Source organism: Dromaius novaehollandiae, chromosome Z (assembly GCF_036370855.1).
Source record: "Dromaius novaehollandiae isolate bDroNov1 chromosome Z, bDroNov1.hap1, whole genome shotgun sequence".
NCBI classification, from domain to species: domain Eukaryota; kingdom Metazoa; phylum Chordata; class Aves; order Casuariiformes; family Dromaiidae; genus Dromaius; species Dromaius novaehollandiae.
In genome coordinates this window covers 9039057-9059281 of record NC_088132.1, presented here as the reverse complement: position 1 = coordinate 9059281, position 20225 = coordinate 9039057, and the positions used below count along the sequence as shown (strand labels likewise).

Below are 20225 nucleotides of genomic sequence, written 5' to 3'. Positions count from 1 at the left end.
AAGTCAGTCTCCCAAAAGCAATGCCAGACCTACCTGCCTAGGTCTGTTGTGAGAGAGCCTTCACCTGCAAATAACTGCTGGTGGGCCTTAGCAAGCAAGGCTTGCTTGATGCAGGCCCCTGGGTAACAGAAAGCCTCTTATGACCCACAGCTTCAGCCAGTGTCCCCCTTGTTGCAGAATTAGCTTTGAATCAGCAGGAAAAAATGCTATCTCATTAAAACTTCAGGGGAGAGTTGCGGAACAGGCTGTCCAGAGAGGTTGTGTAGTCTCCAACCCTGGAGATATTCAAAGTCCAACTGGACACAGCCCTGCACAACCTGTTCATGCTGAGCCTGCTTGGAGCATGGGGTTTGGACTGGACAATCTCTGGACGTGCCTTGGATTGCCTTCCAGCTTCAACCAATCTGTGATTACGTAAAAATTTTCTTTTGATGGTGTCTCCTAGCCTTATGCCATGGGAGTCACCTCACTTCTGGTGCTCCTGAACACTGGAGTCCCTGGCCTTGCAGTGGAGGCATTCATTAGCATTGGCTTACTGAAGCTTGACAAGTTGCATATAAAGAGAAATTGAAGGAGGGAAGATGAGGAACCAGAGTGACCCCTGGCAAAACATCATCAGGGTGGAAACCCAGTCCTGTAACCTTCCACCTAAAATAAAGAAATAACTGACTGTTAATATAGATCTTTTTCTTGGATAATGCTTGTGAAGGTCACAGCAGTGAACACCATTCAGTAGTGATACAGATTTCTGACTTGTGGTGGGCAGACAATTGGACTTTTGCCTTAAACATTACTTGGTGCATAAGATGCGAGCTTTGCTGCACGCATTACAGATTTTGCAGGAAATTATAACTACAAGTAAGTTACCGGTTTGCAGTGGAGACAGGACTGAGACGGTGTTTTTCCATTGTGGCTTTGATGCCTGTCAACAACTAACTGCGCATGTGCAGAGTGCTAAATCATTGACCTTGAGCAAGGCCTCGTCTGCTGCGACCACGGGGGACACACCGAGTCTCATCACGCTGAACCAGATCATGCCTCATCGCACACACCATACATATGCATGAAGTTTCTTGGAACCAGGCAGAGACTTTGGAACTTGGACTGTATAAAAATGGTACCACCAGAAGCTAGGAGGGCAACCCACCACCACCAAGACACCCAGGGTGAAGAGGACCAACAGGACGCCGCTGGATCCACAGGTTGTGATATCTCTCTCTCTGTCTCTCTCTCTCCCCTCGTCTCCTCTCTTTTTGTTGAATGTTGAAAAGATCTGAGCAAAACGTGCAGCACGGGACTTGTTTATCCAGTTGAAGTAATTGCCATTGAGCTATCATACCTAACCACACGCCTTGTATTTTGTATTAATAAATCATAAAACTGGTTGGCTGGTGTCGCTTCACCTTAATTCAGTCCAAGAGCATCACAAACTTGGTCATTGGTCCCAAGGGGAGAGACATCATCCTAAACGACTCCTTTCAGGTCATGACATGACTATTGTTACCTTTCTCTGGCCAGAGGTAGTGATTGTTGCTGTACTCCTTTTGGACAACTGGTAGCATAAGGTGCATGAGCCTGCTGATGGCAGAGACAGCCTGAGGAAGGAGCTGTGCTCAGCAAAGCACATACCCAGCGTGGCTGTAGTGGTGTCGAGGCAGAGGGCATCCTCAGAGAGTTTGCTCAAAGCAAGTCGAGAGGCAATGAGCATGTGCAAAAGGGGCCTCCTGTCACAGAGCGAGGTGAGCTCTGTTTCTAGTAGGAAGAATAGCGAGTATCGACAGACTGCAGTAATGTGCTCTGGATGCTAAAGGGCTCTCTGCTTCCATGGAAAGGGCACCAAAGCCATCTGTGGCTTGGAGCTGAAATCAAAAAAAAAAAAAATAAAAGAAGATGGACATGAGGCACAGATTTCATTTCTAGCAGGAAATGTAGCAAACATCTAGAAAAAAGGGCTGCTCCATCTCAGTGTCCTCATATCAGGGCTCCTGGATGTCTTTCTTCAGAATTTGCTTAAACCAAAAAGCTGCTGGACTAGATATGGAGTGATTAGGTGGAATGCAATGGCCTGAGATAGGCAGCACATCAGGTCCCTCTATCTTTGTTCTCTGATTAACCTGAGTGGTGGATTCTCTAGACTGCTCCTACAGTTTGCAGACAACTGGAAGGCACAAGGCCAATTAATTAATCCACAGCAGGAATGGGGTCCCCAGATAGCTGTGTGAAGAGCTTTATGAACAGTAGAGCTATTCATGGACCAGATTCATTTCTTAGGTACCTCTTTGGATCTCTTCTCGCTCCCTGCAAACAAGTCTGCAAGAAGCCAATGCTGTGATGCCCACTATTTGAGCGACATGATCTATAAACTGCTCTCAAAAATCTCTTGGGTGCACATGCTGTTATTGAGTTGTGTCCTTCTTTCTTTCTAGGATGGAGTTGATGTGAGTAGCACAGCAAGGTAACCTCCTGGGAACTCCTTATTGCTGTATGCTACCTTCTCCTCTCTACCAGGTAAATTTGGCCCCTCCGAACGTACTGCTGTGAGACCAGGGAACTTCACAGGGAGGGTGGTACTGCGTCCTCTGCTGCATCAGCAAGTCCTATGATAGGAAAGATAGACTTGTAACAAGGAAGCAGAAGGTGGCAGCTTCCCTGTAGGCTTATTTCTGAGGTGCAGATCTCCTGCTTTGCAGACGTGTGAATAGCTGTCCTTCTCCTCCTTCACTGCCCTACAACATGCCTGTCTTGAATTGTTTGGGCAGAAAAGAAAACAAGCCACCTTGCTGTTAGCTTACAGTCTGGGCTCTGTCTCTCCTTCCACACGCATGGTCCGCGCATGAGATTTCTTCATCTTTGTCAAATGCAGACATGTTGCAATGCCCTGAAGGGGTTAGGCAAAGAGATGAAGAGTTGAACATGGGACCCTTGGGTTTTAAAAAAAATCTGCAGAGCTTTGGCAGCTGGGCTGCAGAGATCTCCCCAGATCAAACCTGGAAGCAGGTTAATACTTGCATCCAGGTATCTGAATAAAGTGTGAATCAGTAACTAGGAGGAGAGAGGTGTCTCTGATGGGGATCGCGCAGGTGGCTTTTCATAGTGACTGTGAGCCTTCATGCTATCTATGGAGGGGTCTGAATTCTCTGAGAAGGTGCAGTTTAGTTAGGTCAGGCTGGGGCTGGCTGATGTCAGCTCCAAGTCAGCAGCTGGGCATACCCAACCAAGCTCAAGTCTGGACCAAACTCCCCATGCCCTGATGCCAGTGATGGTGAGGAGAGCTGCCCCAGCTGGCCTGCATGCTTTGGGGCATGCTTAGGCCTGATGATCTTGATGTGGCTCAGATATCTGCTCTGGCTGCACAGCTGAAAGTGAACATTTTTTTTTAACAAAAAAAACCTACCTCCCTGGGCCCCGGCCCAAAAATCCAATTCTTGCCAGCTCCCCCAGTGCATTCCAAAAGTGGTCTGCTCCTTGACTGAGCATCCCTGGCGTGGCCGACAAAATGCTTTGCTGCACACAAGTATTAAATAAGGGAAAATCACCGGGGGGGGGGGGGGGGGGGGGGGCAGGGGTGGATGGAAAGGTATGAATTCCAAAGGCGTTCTGAGCAGTCTTAACTGTACTTATTGATCGTTTCTCCTCTTGTTCATGGTGTTCCTCAATTCCTGTGATATCATTGTTCTGATACTTATTCACTCCCTTGTACTTTCTGCAGATACTTTACCACATCTGTGTACTTTTTTTCTCTCTGTATATTGTTCTTTTGCCACATCCCTCCTTCTCTTTTCTTTTTTATTACTGCTTCCTAAAAAAAAAAAATGAGCGGAGTTCTGGCCTTTTTTGAAAAATCAGTGTCCTTATACTGGTAGGTATTATTATACTTCATTGTATAACGAATGTCCACAATCTCAGTATGACTGGAACATTTACAAAGCAAAAAAGCACAAGGAAAACCTTTGGGTTTCAGAGCTGTCTAAGTCCTAGAACTTCATATATTTTCCTAAAAACTTGCAGACTTTTATGAGGTAGCTAACCTTCTATTATTTACTTTCTGCTTAGTTTATCACCAGCTCTTACAGAGATTTTAGTTATTTCTTTGGGAATGCATATGGAATGGTCACAGAAAGATAAACAGTATATGCAATGATCAATTATGGGAGAAGTAACAAGGGTAATATCACTGAAAATGCAAGTTATTTCACAAGCAACTTCATCAGCATAAATAATTGAAATTGCAATATCGCCTACCAAAATGTGGCATGCTATACTGCTTTGGTAGCTATAAAAAAGCATTCATCTTAATTTGTATATTTTACAGATATCTGAGAATGTAAAGCATGTCACTGCCATATGTCACTTAATCCCCAAAGACACAGATGTGTCCCATCCGCTTTTGTTCTTATGTGCAGCATTGTTGCTTTCATCTGTGGCCACAAATGCATTATTTCTTTCAATGTCCTTAGCTTTAAAATGTATGCCATCACATTAGGGGAAGAGTATGGAAGGAATGTAGGAAACATGGCACTGCAACAGCTGCCTCAAACCTCTGTGTGTGTGTGTGTGTGTTTCTGTGTGGTGTGAATTTGAATACTTCTCTCATTTAAAACTCTTTTTAATCTACTTCCCTTCTATGTAATCTTTTGACTTTAATCTTTGGCTCTCACTATGCAGATTGTTTCTGTGTCTTACACTTAAAACTCATTAAATACCCAGAGAAATGTAAGAAATGCCTTATTTTCCTAGGCAAAATGGACCTAATCTTCCTGATATTGGCCATTTCTGTTTTATTATACCAGTTAAAGGACTCCCTGTAGAAATGGGTATTAAAGGGTATGTGACAAAAGGTTTCAACTCAGAGACTTGAGGCACATGACAACGTGCTAAAAAGAGAATATAGGCCATTACATAATGAAAGAATGGATTATTTTTCCAGTGGTCCTGCTGGCTTGGTGCAGATGTTTTAAAGACTACGACACGTGTGTGAAGTGAAGAGACGTGTGTTAGGCTATTACTAACGATGGCATACCTCTCCAATACAGAGTAGTTATCTGCACTGCTTCACTGCTCTGGAACAGAATCAGAAAGGGAAAAAAACTGTATTTTTAGTGTAATGCTTTTTTTCATTAGCTCCATACAATACAAGTGTAAGAGCTACAGTACTAGATGTAGAACAGCACAGGAGCAGGAGATGGAGCATGGGAGGGGGACTCAACTAGCCAAGACATGTTACAGCAAGCCTTGCCAGCCATCCTGGGATTTTATGGGGAGGGCCAGTAGATGAAATGGCACAGGCCATAAAATCAAACACAGTTCTCCTAGGTAATATACTTTAGTCACAGATTTGCCTTTACCAGGAAGAAAAAAACATTCCTTTTTTCGCAAGTCACAGGTGAGGGACCTTGCCTCAAAACCCTTGCCTTGGTGCAACGTTCCTGAAGCAGTGGTGATAGCGTTGAACAGCTCGGGGTGATGCAGACAACACATCGTAGTGAAAATGCTCCAAAGGGCCATGTCGCAGAAAGGAACCACCCAGTGTGTCCAAAGGTGTGCAGTGATCTTTCACCCTCCTCTTCGTGACAGTCAGTTGCAGTGGTGGTTGTCCCAGAGTTGGCTGCTTCCTGAAAGATGCATTTTTGTCTCTGGAAGGGCAGCCTTGTCTACCTGCAAGTTGTTCTGCATAGCAATCCTCAGCAGCAATAGTACTGAAAATGAAATATTATCCATTCGTTGGTAGCGAAGGGCCAGAGGGCTGGTTTGGCCACAGGGCAAGGCACTAACGGTCAAGTGAACAAGGACCTGCGCATGCAGAGGGAGTTGCAGACTTTGTCTTTCCTATGTCAGAAACTCAAACATTAGGTGACATAAAACATGGTAAAAGAGCCCTGTGTGAAGGGTATGTGGTTCCCTGGTGGAAACCTTGGCTGCATGTTGACCAGTTGCTCATCTCTCCTCCTTTTCAGTGTTGAGTACCTGTGCTGGGAAAGATGAACAGATGCCTTTCCAAGACCTGAAATGGTTTCCTGCTCAGGGAGCAATATAAATATATAATAAGCAATATATAATAGGCAACATAAAACACCTCTGGACCAGATTCAGTCCTGATTTAAGTAGCACCGCTGAGCTTTCCCTGAGCACAGCTTAACGTGCTGTCAGCCTGTGTGGCAGGTGCTGTGCTGCTGCTGGCTGGTGCCAGTCTGGAGGTTTTGGGGCAGCACAACTGACAGCTATCGAGAGGCTTTTCTAAGAAGTCTGCGGCTGTAGTAGTCTAGGCTGTGCTAGTCTAGCTGACTGAGCTCTCCCTGCTGTGAGCAGGGGGTTTGGGCCAGGTGACCTCTGGAGGTCCCTTCCAGCTGAACTATTCTACAAGTCCAAATTTCTATATAGATGTGATCCTCTCTCTTCAATGACAAGGGGAGGTCTAAATACAGGCATGAAAATTCCCAGCAGGGAGTCTGAATGTATTTCACTCTGAAACTGGAAGCTGCTTTTAAGATGGTCTTGATGAGTGAAATCGCTGGCTTGGAGCAAATTAGACTTGTGGCCAAACAAGTGTCTGCAGAGACCTGACCCAGAGCACTCGCAATTGTAACAAGTGCTTTGTTTTGGCTGATTCAGCCCAGATTAACTTATGTGCATATCTGGTGGCTGAATAATAGCTGTATCATGAAGTAAAGGCTGTTTTTTCCCCAGTTTCTGAATGTCGCAGGGTCTCAATGACACCTGAGTGTTTGTTAGCTTTCATCTGTCCCTGTTTTCAGGTTGCCAGAAGCAACTACCTCTTCAGGTACAAGTCTTGAGTCCTGGTTTTGCTGGAATCTGTGGGGGTATGAAACATGTGGCTTTCCTTGCTGTACTCTGCCAGCCAGATACAGCCAATACTCTGCCTCTGTTGACAGACTGACTCTGATCCTGACCAAGAGGAGAAATGAACCGCAGTGAAAATAAGGTACGTTCAGGCAATGGGGGAAACTGATTTTGACTTCACTTCAGCCTGTTGGTTATAAAGCTTTGTTAACACCAGTATAACACTCCTAAATTATGCCAGTACAAATGAAATAAAATTGGTGTCCAAAGTGTCCAGGTGGAGCACAACTGTCATCTTGTGATTCAGGAGCAGATGTCTGCACATATAGGATGTTTGCTGCTGTAAGAAATCAGAATGAGCAGGAGAAGTGGCCCCATGCTGTCTGACCTGCGCTTTTGCATGGCCTCCTGTCCCCGAAATGCTGGTGACATTACTGGCTGGCAGTCATTTTAGCCCTTAAACAAAACACTGCTGCAGACAGTATACTGCAAGGCAGCTGCTTGGCTTCGTTAGAAAGGCATGTCTTTTGCCTAGAAGTGACCAGCTGAAGGCAGAATTGAAGGATAGAAAGGGAGAAATATAAATTCTGAGCTTTGAAAGCCTGCTGGGAGAACCTAGCTGTAATTCCCATTGACATAGATATTCCAGGTACCTTGCACACATTAACCAAGTTCTTTAGACTGGAGTTGCCATTAATAAGCATGTGTGAGATGCTTTAACTTTGTGTTGTGCTATCAGCTGGAAGGTCCAGTGGAGGTCAGAGCCTCCTTGTACTAAACCTGGTACAGATGCTTGGTGGGAAGGTGTTGCAAACTGAAACGGGGAAGAGCAGCTGCATGGTAATTTAATCCATAGGGATGAACCCAAGCACCAATATCAAGTCCATGGGAAAGCTGGGAAGGAGCCTGGCCTGGGGAGCAGAGGCAAGGTCTGCTTTGTGGTTGTTTGTTAGGCCCTTCGGTTTTCACGGAGTAATCATGAAAGCATCATGAGCAATGCTTTCTAGTCCTAGCCTTGGCTGGGGTGGGCTACTGAAAATTTCCTGGATATTCTGTTGCTCCTTCAACCCAAAATCTGCTGCAGTGGAGTGAATCTGTAGCAGTGAGAGATGATTTTAGCTGTGTGATTTGGCAAGCCCCCTGCTTTGTTTACAAGATGCGCTTGCTGGGATCCAAGAGCAAACCAGCCTTTTGTTTCTCTGAGAATTCATAGGTACATTTTGACCTAGGAGACGGGGTTTTTTTTAATTAGCTTTCTATCTGGCTGCAGTGGAACTGATCCCTTGTAATACATGGATTGCCGTAACAGCTGTGCAATGATTTGGCTCATAGCATGTGTGTATGGGCTGTGCAGGTACACGTGGACTCCTTCTATCCTGCCTGGAGGAGTACCTTTGGGATTGCCTAGGAGCCTCTGACCTCCTGAAATTCCTAGGCCCTTTTGTCGATGGTATGTGATGCCTGTACAAGAACAGGTCTAATTCCAAGGTGCTGCCTGTTTGCCAGCTCTGAAACTCTCAACTTGAAACTCTGACAACTGCAAACCACCTAACAACTATTTCTTTCATTTTTTATTTCCTCTTCCTATTGTTACAGCTGCTCCTCCTCAGGCTAGATTTGAGTGTGCTGATGACTTTTCTAAAGTGGCACAATATTCAGGGCGAAAAAATCCATCATCTCACATGCCATGTTTCACCCCCCTGCAGGCTCAAGATGAGGAATTTCTTCCCCCAAAAGGGCACAAGATGGCTAAGAATTATGGAATGAATTTTCTGAAACTCAGCCCCTATGTTAGGCTCTTCCCCCCCCCGCCCAATCTCCTGTCTCAGAGGAGATGAAAACACTAAGCAGCAACCTCCATTACAGCCAATCTATATTCAACCCCATTGAGCCCCACCAATTCTGGAGTCCTGGGTCCAGCTGAGGCTCCTCAGGGCAGCACAAGGCAGTCACTGCCCTGTGGAGTGAGTCCAGCGGAGGCCACCGAGATGAGGAGGGGGCTGGAGCACGGCATGTCCGAGGACAGGCGAACAGAAATGCTTTTGGTTTTAGCCTGGGGATGAGAAGGTGAAGGGGAGCTGCCCTGGCTCTGTGTGGGAGGGCACTAAGATGATGGAGCCAGACTCGTCCAGGAGGTGCACAGGGACAGCACCAAACAGACACAAGTCACAACACGGGGCATTGCCAGGAGACCAAAGGAGAACTGTTTTTCCCAGAGGGTGTTCACTTTCAGAAAGAGGGGTTCAGCAAGGCTGTGGGCATCTCCATCCTTGGAGATCTTCCTGTCTCACTGCACAAGGAGCAACCTAACTGAGCTGTCCCTGCTGTGAGCAGGAGATTTGGACCAGGTGACCTCTGGAGGTCCCTTCCAGCTGAATTACTCTACAAGTCTAGGTTTCTATATAGATGCAATCCTCTCTAACCCCAGGTGTTACAAACATGTCCTTTGCAATTTACCACTTTATTTTCTCTGTTGGTATGGTAGGGACCAAAGTGACCAGTGACTCTCACACACAGTCACAGCTGAACTTTAGGGAAGACAGTGTGCAGTCTTGTCAATCCCACCTGCAAACCATGGCTTTAGGCTGTTGTTTGAGCAGCAGCAGACTTTCCAGCTGTTGCTGTGTTAGTCTCAAAAGAACCAGCTATTCATAATTCCCATGGTGAATTCAGCCAAAGGGAGTGGGCAGAAGTCCCTCTTGTCCTGGGTGGTGGCACAGAGAGGAAGGCTTGACATCTGTCTCAGGGAATGAGGTGGGAAGGGTGGGCTCCTCACCATCCTCACAGGGAAATGAGCTCTCCTTAAAATCTGTCCTTCCCTCTAAATCCTTTGCCGAAATCCAGTCGGCATTACAGAGAGAAATGAGGACTGATAACTGACCCGTCCTCACTCAGCTTTCTGGAAGGTGAAAAGGACTGCAGACGTTCGTTTCAGTACCGTGTGCACCACAGCTCATAGCAAGTCATCCAGCTGACTATAGGTTATCTTTTCATTGCAACCTACTGGCTTAGTCACGAGCCCTGAGTGAGAAAACAATGCTATTTCCAAACACATCATCTGATTCTCATCTCTGACTTGTCATTTGCTTCTTTCCTCAATGCAGAAATTACTTGGTAATTTGTAATCAGCACTTTTTCTGCAAGCCAGATTTGCCCAGGAGTGTGCTCCAAACTAGCAACAACCTCCGGTATACCTATTTTATTCCCGTGGATATTATTCTTTTCTCTCTTCCTTAACTGGATAACACAGAGTCTCTGTGTAGTGAGCATCCTCTGACAACCATGTTAGAAGCTGTGCAAATGGTTTAGATCTAGTTCAAATGCATCCTGGCGTTGGGGAAATATTATCTCTCTCTCCATGCTTATGACAAACAAGTGAAACTCTGTGCTAATCCATCGTTCAGGATGTGCAGTGAAATTGAATGGGTTTGGGGTACTTATGTCCCCTTGAAAACCACAGCCATCAGATGGTTTAGATGGAAATATCCCCTGCTGTGTGATTGAACTAGCCACATTCTCAGACCCTGAGAAGAGCCATTTCATCACGCAGGCACAAGAAGCAAACATGCTGTTCACCATTCCCTCTGCACCATGGAGACATTAAATGCCTCTTTCTTTGCTTGGAGAAGTTTGCAGCTGCTGACAAAATCACACAATATGCTACTGCCATCATTAACTCATCCTCTTCCCTCATATCTTAGAAAAACAGATCAGAGGGAGTAAAAAAGATCTGGAGCTGTCTTTAAAAACTGGGTCTTGCACCTGAAATGAGAACTTCTGCTTTGAGACTTTCAGATGGCCCCTGTGCCGAAGCTGGCCTGAAGGCTCCTCAGACACTACCTGGCATTGTCCCAAACGCCATCTGAATGCTGCTTTCTTGTGTGCTGTCGTCTTTGTGGATTCTTGAACTCAGAGCACTATTCCAGTAGGTGAATATATCAAAAGGTGCTGGTGAAGTTGGTGCCCAGATGCTTTTTCTGGCTCGTCTCACTCTTTCTAGTGAGACTTGGGAACAGTTAGCACAGAAAGATGTAGCCCAGATCACTATCAGCTACAGTGCATGAAAACAGCTCCAGCTTTCTTGGAGCCTGGCAACTTCTCACAGACAGGACCTGAGCCAGTCCCAGAGTTGCAGCTGTGCCTACAGTAATGCAAAGCAGTAAGTGCGTATATAAGATTAGTGACTTAACATGAAGTCTGCTTCACTGAACTGAAAAGTCAATCTCGAGAGGCACGCATGTACAGCAAGTCACTGCAGCAGACAGTAACACACGGGAAATCGTCTCCAGAGACTTGCCTAGGACTCTGCCCACATGTCTTAAATGTGTTGACACGTGCCTCTGCTCTGGTGCTCTTGATCGCAGAGCAGAGTGACTCCTGTATGTGGACTTGTGCTCTGACCGGTCACATTCAGCCCGGTCCATGGGACCCTGTGGCTCTGTGATCCCGGAGCAGGCATCCAGCACTACTCGCTGGAGTGACCAGACTCTGGCGTGCGTGTCCTCAGGGGCTACAGCGATGGCTACAGCGGGCACTGAGAGGAATTTCCCCTCTCTGCAAGGTGCATGTGTGGCATCTTTTTAACCAGTACGGAAGAAAAGATCTACTTGTTCAAGCAAAGACCTTTCTTCCATCTTTCTATTTTAGACTTTTTCCAGATACTTTGTAAACTTTTAAACTCTGTATCACCCCAGTAACTCACAGGATTTGGGGAACTCGGGTGAGTGTGGCCTTTGGCCTTCAAATTAGGGGTGTGAAAGACTCTAAATGATCAGACTTTTATGCCTGGTTCTCATCTGGTAGCACGTATGAGGTCCAGAGTTAGAGCTCTTCCACTAACCACCTAAATTCACATGGCTTTACATGGTACTCTGTTAAGGCACAGGACTTCTGGCGTCTGTCAGACTGGGTCTCTCTGGAGTAAACCAGTTTGCTCTACACAGTTCAGCAGAATCACACCAGTCCTACCCAGTTAAGGCCCACAGTTTAGACTCCATGTATTTAACTACCAGCCTTGATTCTTCTCTCTGCAGAGATCTCTAAGCCCACGTCACCTCAGTCTAACTAGCTCACATTAAACAAATTGCAGCTTGGCAGCAGAATCTGGCTTTTCGAGACTGTCTTGCCGATGGTACTGCTGCTGCAAGAGCAGCACCTGCTTGCGTGGAAGTGAACCAAGGACAGTATCCTGGTGAAGATCTGCTGCTAGAGATCACCAGCTGTGCTCTAAGGCGGTCACCAGGGCTGGGCTAGGTCTGCAGAGATGCAGAAAGCCTGAAATGAGTGTGGAGTTCAACCCTGCGCTCTGAGTGAGCCAGAGAGAAGCTGTTTTGCACAGACAGAAGGAAACCAGGCCAGGCTGCGCTGCCTCATCGCTTGCATGTGTTAGCTGGTGGGCTCACTTGCAGCCTCCCCTGCCGTGGGATCTGCCCCGTGCTGCTCTGCCCTTCCCTTCCTAGAGGAATGGCAGCCGGGGAGGTCCGTCCTTCCCTTGCCTGGGCCCTGGCTGGGCTGTTCGAAGCTCGTGGGCAGAGGGTGGCTCGGCTCTTAGGCTGCGCACAGCAGAGAAACCAAGAGGTCTGAAGACATCTGAAGTCATTTCCCAAGGCGAAACACCACACTGATACTGCCGCTTGTGCTGGCGCAGGAACCTGCCTGAACGAGCAGGTGTGAGGGCAGGGGAATGGCTGTTTTCACCATTCCAGGGTGCTGCAAATGTAATTCTCATATTTGCTGTCCAGTGCACAGAGTGTTAGCCCGTTGGGTACATCACTGGGCCTAAATACACTTGATTCGTGGCTCAATTTAATTCTTATTTCCCTGTGGCAAAGTGAAGGTTTGACTTTTTTTTTTAATTTCCTTAAAAATAAAGATGACGATAACAGGCCAACCTACATGTCACCTCAGCTTTGGTCCTGTGGGTTAAGTTGGTGAGGAGTCTTGGTGCCAGGAAACCACGAGGAGGGCTCGTTTGCCACGACCGGCAGCCCGGGGTGGTGCTTGGCTGGAGCGGGCGTTAGGACGCGTTTGGGAAGGAGAGCTGCAGTGCCCTAGCAAGAAGGGGATGTCTGCCAGGGCTCCCAGCAGCGGGGCAAGTGGAGCTGGGATGAGGCCGTCAAAGCAAAAAGTTGTAAAAGGACTGAAAAAAGTGATGCAGGGATTTCTTTTCTTTTTCTCTTCTGGCTTATTTCTTGTCCTCCCCCTCCCCACCCCCCCCACCCCCACCCCCCCAGCTTTCCTGTCTAAAGGCCTGGGAGGAGATTTTGATAAATAAGAAATTGTTGTGAATTGTGTTGGAAGAAGGCAGCACCGTGTGAGAGTGATGTTAGTTACGATGGATGCACCGTGACTTGCACACGTGGGTGCAGAGGTGATCCCGGGGGAGTTCATTCCCAGTGTACTGTCAGAACGGCTCTGCTATGGATAATGTGCTAACACCATTCTTTTTTTTACTTTTCTCTCCTCACCGCTTGGCCAGTTCTTGGGGCTATTCTTTTTTTTAAAAAAGAAAAGAAAAGAAAAGAAAAAGCCCTCTATCCCTAGAGAAGGAGGCATATCCAGACCATCCTGATTAGAGATTCATTTTGCTCAGTGTTAGCAGCTGCCTTTAAAAGTGTATACTTATAAACAGCTGGTAAAAGCACCTAATAACAAACTGTCTGCATTATTTATAAAAGCAGTTTGTGTCTTCACAAGCTGCTCAGAAAAACTGAGCATTGCCCTTGATGAATTAGTGATTACGCCGTATTTAAAAGGCAGTATTTTACTCACTCGAAGTGGCACTGCGCACAAACTTGAGTTACATCACAACTAGCTGCTATCTCTTGGCTGTTAGTTCAGCTCCTGGAGAAGCACAGAAATATCTTACAAAGATAGCAAAGCTCTCGGTTAAGGGACGTGGGGGAACACACCTCTGCAATACCTCTGCCACTTTAGGTAGCTGAAAAGTGGAGGTGCAGCAAAGAAAGATGAGGATGTTCTGGAGATTCAGATAAACTGATGAGGAATTGTATGGGTGCAAGGGACACGTGTGGTCCAGTGCAACACCACGTAGACATTAGCTTCCGGTGCCCCTGGGCTTCTGGAATATGTGGACCATGTTACACTCTGCTTTAAAGAGACAATCCTTATTTCTCTATGCAGAAATTGGGGGTGACAGGACATAGTCCTGCACATCTGGAATGCTCAGTTTTAGACCTCAGAGTTGCTGAAGGCAAGCATGTTTCACATAAAAAGCTGACCTTTTTAGGGAGTAATAGAAGCACACTTTGTGTAGTATCCTGAATATCATTCAGGATTGCTGCAATTTCAAGTTCTCATTTAAAAATTCTTTATTAGCTTTGCAATCCTCCATGTTTTGGAAGGATCACACAGTGCTTGATTTTGTTTGTAACACACTGGAACTTCAGGATACACACTTGGTCACATTGACACCTTAGATTACAGGACTACAATAATTTATATCATTTTGCAGGTTTAAGTCTAACAGAATAATGCATAGAAAGTAAACAGTTAAGAATTTTTCTTCTGGTCCTATTTGCTTAGTGGAAAAACACCATTTCAGCTTCATACCGATAAGGCTCTAATAGCCAGCCTATCCAGCCAGCAGTTACAATTTCTCATTCCCAAAAAAGCACTAATAAGGTAAATCTCTAAAGGAGGGCAAGGACATTTTCCTCTTGAAAATCATTCAATACATTTCAATCATTTCAATACATTCCTGAAAATGAAAATAACTTTTCATTAAAAAAAAGAATACACTTTTTTCCCTTCTTGAGAGAAAGTGCTCAGTAGCATAAAATCCAAAGACTTAGTGAAACTGATTACGGAACTCCCCTTAACTTCAGTGGAACCAGGGCTGGACTCTGACAAAGTTTAGACCACGCGCAGAGATAAGTCCTTCGAAAAACAGAGCAGGGGGTGGGGATATGACTGGGGTTTGGAAAAAAGGAAAAGAAAACAGAAAAATGGACAAGCAAGCGGAGCTTACCTTTAAAGAAAGACAGGAACAAGGATGCCCAGAGACAGAGTGCAGAATAAACAAATCCCAAACAATTCTCTGCGAGCATTGTCAGAGCAGGCTGGCTGCCCCTCCGGAGCAGAGGCTGGAGCAGGACGAAGTCTTGGAGGCAGCCCACAGTGACTGATGGATTTGGCAATTACAGTAATAAGGCGTCCAGCCAGCTTTGCACTGGGTGAGAGAAGCACATTTGCTCGTGCATTTCTCTGGTGCCCAGGAGCAAAATCAGCTCGGTGCTGGGTTAGTAACCCCAAGCATTGAAGGGGCTGGCTACTTTGCTGGGGATTAACACGCCCAGGCAGCCCTGAGCCTTTCCTAGTGCAGCCACAAAAGCGGGGGGTCCCTGCACGCAGCTGCCTGCCTGCAGCAAGGGAGGGCAGCCGTGGCACCGGGAGATGCTCTCTGCATCCCACCGCCACTCCCGCTGCCTGCGCGGCTGCCTCCGGAGCTGCTGCCCGGCACGGGAGGTGTGCCCTGGCTCTGCTCCCCGGCACTGCCGCTGTGCCCCCGCCCGGCTGTCCTGCCGCTGGCTCCCCCCGCGGGAGGTTGCATGCGCGGGGGGACTCCCCAAGGTGGCCCCCACCTCCTCCTCCACTTTATTTATCATCCAGGCAAAGGCAATGCAAGGGAAAGGCTTGAATACATTGCATCGCATGCACTGTTTTGGCCTTTTTTACTCTTTCGTCCCTCTTTTGTGCTCGCCTACTTCTCTTTCTTTGAGCAGCGTGGCCAGGACAAAACTGCAGCCTGTAGCTCTCAGGAATGTTTTACCACTGCATGATCAGTGCTGGTTTCTCCCTCCTGCCTTCCCCTGTGTGTGTGTGTGTGTGTGTGTGTGTGTGTGTGTGTGTGTGTGTGTGTGTGTGTTTATGTGTGTTTTGCACCTTTCTGACCACTTCAAGCAATGCCACCTGGACTGCATGGCGGGGGCTGAGATCTTCCCCCCACCAAACTGGACAGCGAGTTTCTCCTGAGTGCACTGACCCAGTCCCTGGTGTCTCTGTGCAAGCAGAGAGAGGTGCCACAAATCTCCCCTGTCCCTAGTTCTTGGAGTGGCTGCGACAGGATGACCCTGGTGAAGCAGTTTCCAGGCTGAATTAGCTGCCCTGTCTGTTAAATCAAACTCTGGATTGTGTTACTTTTGGGATGGAGATAAAAGGGAAGGGGGTTAATTCTTCTGTGCTTGCTTCTGCTCAGGACAAATGAGCGGATGCACCCTCATACGTATGTGGCAATGGGCACACTGGCTCCCTTCTTTCTGCCCTGATGCCTTCCTGAGGAAACTCCACATTGACAGCCCCCAGCATTACAGCTCTCTCTTTTTGAGCAAGTCTTGGTAGAGCATTTCTGTTGGGCAATCTTGGATTGCCAATAAATGCAAACAACAGGAACCCGCAGGGCTTCCCTTTTTAGGGGGCCTGGGAAAAAGACCACAGCTAGTGCAAACGGCTCCATGCTGGCACTGAGCAACTTGCACCGAGCTCAGCGTCACGGGGCTGGGGTTTGGCTCTGTGGTCCTGCTGGAGAACGAGGTGATGACAACTGGTGGGATATCCTAACGGTTAACACTGGCCACAGGAAGGAGCACAGGGTCTGAGAGAACGATAGCAGGAGTCACACATTTCTCTGGCTATACTCTCACAGCGCTCGGCTGGCTGGCATGGACCTCTAGAGGTGACCCAGTCCAACCCACTGCTCAAAGCACCCACATAACTATCACGATGTGAAGAACAGCCTCTTTCCAAAGCCCGCCTTGGTTACAACTGCAGCACTAAGGGATAGACTGTGTTGTGTGCCATAGTCTATAGCCAAGAGAGCTGTTAATAGCTGGTCTTTCCCACAACTTTGCAAAGCAGGCATGTATGCAACACTGCTTTTCCCATCCAATTTTTTAATAGCTTGCCTCTGTCCCTCATGGTTAAAAGACAGAGAGAGAAGGAACAGCTGCTTTAAATGGTAGACTGGGGGTTAACTCTGCAGCAACCATAACTAAAGACTGTTATTCTCCCTTCTGTAGAGGCATTTTGATGATTGCTTCTGTACCGAGGATAATTGCATCTTCCTCTTAGAAAACTCTTCTAAAATGTGAGATGCACAGCAGAGTTCTGAAAAGTTCAGGCCTTTAGAATGATGCATCCTTTCTGTCAGGCTACTGACAAAGGGGATTTTGACGACAAGGAGAAGGGTCTGACATTGGTGCTATTAGTTTCTTTCCAGTACTGTGAAGAATGTCCCTGATGCTCTTTTTGAGGCATATGTGAAAATGTCCTTACTCTAAAGAAATTACAGGCTAAATATGCCAGGCAGGGTAATTGCTGCTTGATAATTTGTAGATTTGTAGACGGTGGCCAGAATCAACTGATCAATTTGCCCAAGTCATGCAAGGTGGCAGACCAGGGCAAAGCAGATCTGGTGAGTGCTTTGAGATACATACAGCTATTTCCTCCTTGTTGACTCTCCATGTCCTGACCAGCCTAAACTTTCCCTTCATTCTTTCTCTGTGTTTTGCTGTTTTGCTAAAAAGAAGTTGAGCATGGCAGCTGGCTGGTGTATGGCTGCCTCCAGGCCACATGCTGTAGTGTCCACTGAGAGAGAAGCAAGGTACTGTTGGCTTAACATCTGTACTAAAACCCCTCTCTCTGTTACCATTTCCTGCTTTGGAGCTTGCCAGAAGCCTTGCATGTCACAGTGGGGAACAGGCTATGACCATACTCATGCTCTAGTAAGGCCTATGACCTCCTGCTCACTAGAAAAGGTGCATACAGGCATAGCTGTAGTAGGAAACCCTCTTAAGCCCAGCATATCCAGACAAGATTTCACTTCCTGAGAGAGCTAAGGGATTGAGTTCATGTTGGTGCAAAGATACCTCCAGTAGCACTTTTGACAATCCGATGCCAATGTAAAAAATACGACTGTATTTGTGCTAGTGGCAAAAGTTCTCATGCAGCCAAGGTTGTGAAGCAAAGATGAAGAGAGAGGACAGCAAAGAGTCAGAGGATGTGAATAGCTTCCTTGAGTTTTGAAGAGTCTTCTCACTCAGTGAACATTTTCTGTGTTTCACGGGAGGAGAAATGGGCCAGTGTCCAATGATCTGATGTGTGGTCATGGCCAGACTATTAGCTCTCACTCTGATGGGTTTGCAGCAAGCAAAATATTCCATCTTGGAAATCAAGACAGACATCATATAGCTGGGTGGAGGTGACGTATGGGATTGTCTCCTACATCAGGAAAAAGATGCTGAGCATCTGGGGAAGCTCTGGGTTGGGATGTATGCTCCTTGGCAGTTCTCATTTAACACTCCGAAATTAACACTGAGCCAGTTTGCAAGTGCTTACATTTATTAACAGCAGCACTGTAAAGAGTCCTAAAGAACGAGAACCACGGTCTACCTGAAGGAGGGAAAGCTCTGAAGATGTCATGCCTGCATTCAGGGCACAGTCACTATGCAGAGCCTCTATGTCTGAACTGCCTCCAGGGCAGAAAGGCATTTTAGAGAATCCAAAGTATGCCAGATTTAGCTCAGTCTGAATTCATCACCTAAACTGTTCTTCAGAGCTGAGCCTCTGAGACATCCCCACTGAGCAACTGCTGTCTCCAGCGTCCTAACTCAACAGGCATCAGGTGCGACTCATTGGGACCCATGTCAGAGCTGGAATTGTGCAGGGGTTAGGAAAATTCCTGCCAGGTCTGAATGCTTCCTCAGGGATCCAGACAACTGCTTTTCAGTCACTGCAGCCCCTTCTGTCATGCTATGGATGAGGCTGAAGCCAGAGATTATATTAGAGGATGGATGAGGTTGTAATTCCAGATATAAATCCTGCTCTGAAAGGTGATATAGGAAAGGATATTCACAGGAGGACGGTTGGTGTGGAGATGCACAAAAATTGAAACCTACACATATTAACGTGGACAGAAAGTTGAAAGCACAAACAAACAACTGATAGTCCAAAGATGATGACCAACAGTCTGAGAAGCAGATCGAATCCAAGCAGATGAAAGCAAATAATGTGGTATACTCCTGAGGGATTTGCTGAGAAGTTCTGAAATTAACCAAAGCACACTTTCCCAGGGCAAGGGGCACTCTGCCCAGAAGAAGGAGAGAAAACTCAGGTAGCTCACAATTGGACTAAAAGTAAAAAAATCAAACAGTGACCTCTGGGGGTGTCGGAGGACAGGGTGGACCCCAGACAAAGGAGCATGTTGTGTTTTAACTAATTTTCAGGGAACAATTAAACATGTAAACTCCAAACACAGAACTGCAGTAAGGTTAAAAAAATGGTAAAGAGACTTTCGTAATGATATAGAGAAGGACTCCTCAGACACATCATGTCAGGTATTGAGATGGCTCGCAGCCTGCACAAAAGGAGCTGCTGTTGTAAGAGAAATTCCAATCAAACAAAACTTACAGATTACAACTGGGAAAGAAGCAGCGTAAAGCGTCAGTCATGTAAGCTACTTAGTACTACTGCTGTGGGAGCTGATGGCACATGCAGCGAAGACTGGGCTGGGAAGGACCAGCACAAATGTCAACATTTGGGAATATTGTATGCTGATGTCAGAGACAGTAAGCGTATGCTCTTCTATCAGGCAGCCCTCTCCACTGCCTGAGCTGTGCTCTCCATCACTCATTTGGCAGTTGAGGCTGAGCAGGGTGTGGTGACAACGATTTAGGACCAGTTCTGCAAAGGGACTGGGGTCGGCATTCTGCACTGAAGAGTTTTGCACATTGATGCACATCACTTGCAGGGACTTCTTCAACACATGGACGTAAATTTCACTTGCACTGAGCACAGCTTTGCACAGCATTATGCACCCAGTTGTACTGGCACAAGCTTAGCAGTGGCCAATGCACTTGGTCTCAAAGAGTGCTGGGACCTTCTGCAGCTACACTTCTGGAGAGGCTGTCAGTGTGGACCCTGTGCAGAGCCTTCCCACTTCTTTATGAAGAAGTGACAAAAGAGATGTGTTTCCAGGGAATCACATGCTTCATTCTTAGAAAACTGCTTCCTAGAAAAGGAAGAACTTGGCACAATTATATCAATAGTGTGTATTTGTAAAAACAAATGCCATGTTTTAATAAAGTTTTATCTATTTGGTATTAGTTACGCAGATTACATTACCAGCTTGGTAAACCATGCAGAAAGTTGTTTTAAAAACATAAATGAAAAGTTGAAGGCAATACCCATTCATGCTAAACTCACCATTGGTCCTCTCAGAGTCCATCGTAAAGCAAATTCCAAAGGACACATCAGTAAAACTGGGCATCGTTAATTGTTTCCTGATGGCTCAGCCCTAGGTATTTCACCCAAAGCAGGTTTGGGCTCTGTTTCTTTTGCGGGTTTTTGGTGTAAACAAACTGAAGAATATTGTTTGTTTTAACCAACCTTGTGATCAGGAACTTCAGAAT

General features: G+C 46.5%; 1 protein-coding gene and 1 long non-coding RNA gene across 5 annotated transcripts in view; one reads left to right on the top strand and one right to left on the bottom strand.

The window, feature by feature from the left end:
* Positions 1-15237, bottom strand: part of LOC112989799 (neuronal acetylcholine receptor subunit alpha-7-like) — a 65538-nt gene extending 50301 nt beyond the window's left edge. Inside the window, exon 1 of the mRNA XM_026111151.2 lies at positions 14789-15237. Coding sequence (XP_025966936.1) covers positions 14789-14867 — 79 coding nt within the window. The 5' untranslated portion in view covers positions 14868-15237. The remainder of the gene's footprint in view (positions 1-14788) is intronic.
* LOC135324749 (uncharacterized) lies at positions 1125-14890 on the top strand. 4 transcript variants are annotated; one of them, XR_010386026.1, is made up of 5 exons: positions 1125-1202; positions 2427-2508; positions 5384-5538; positions 6753-6940; positions 10500-14890. It is a non-coding gene; the product is annotated as an uncharacterized LOC135324749 (long non-coding RNA). The 4 variants fall into 4 exon arrangements; XR_010386024.1 differs by having other exon boundaries at positions 5378-5538; XR_010386025.1 differs by lacking the exon at positions 5384-5538 and having other exon boundaries at positions 10586-14890.
* Positions 15238-20225: the final 4988 nt, after the last annotated feature.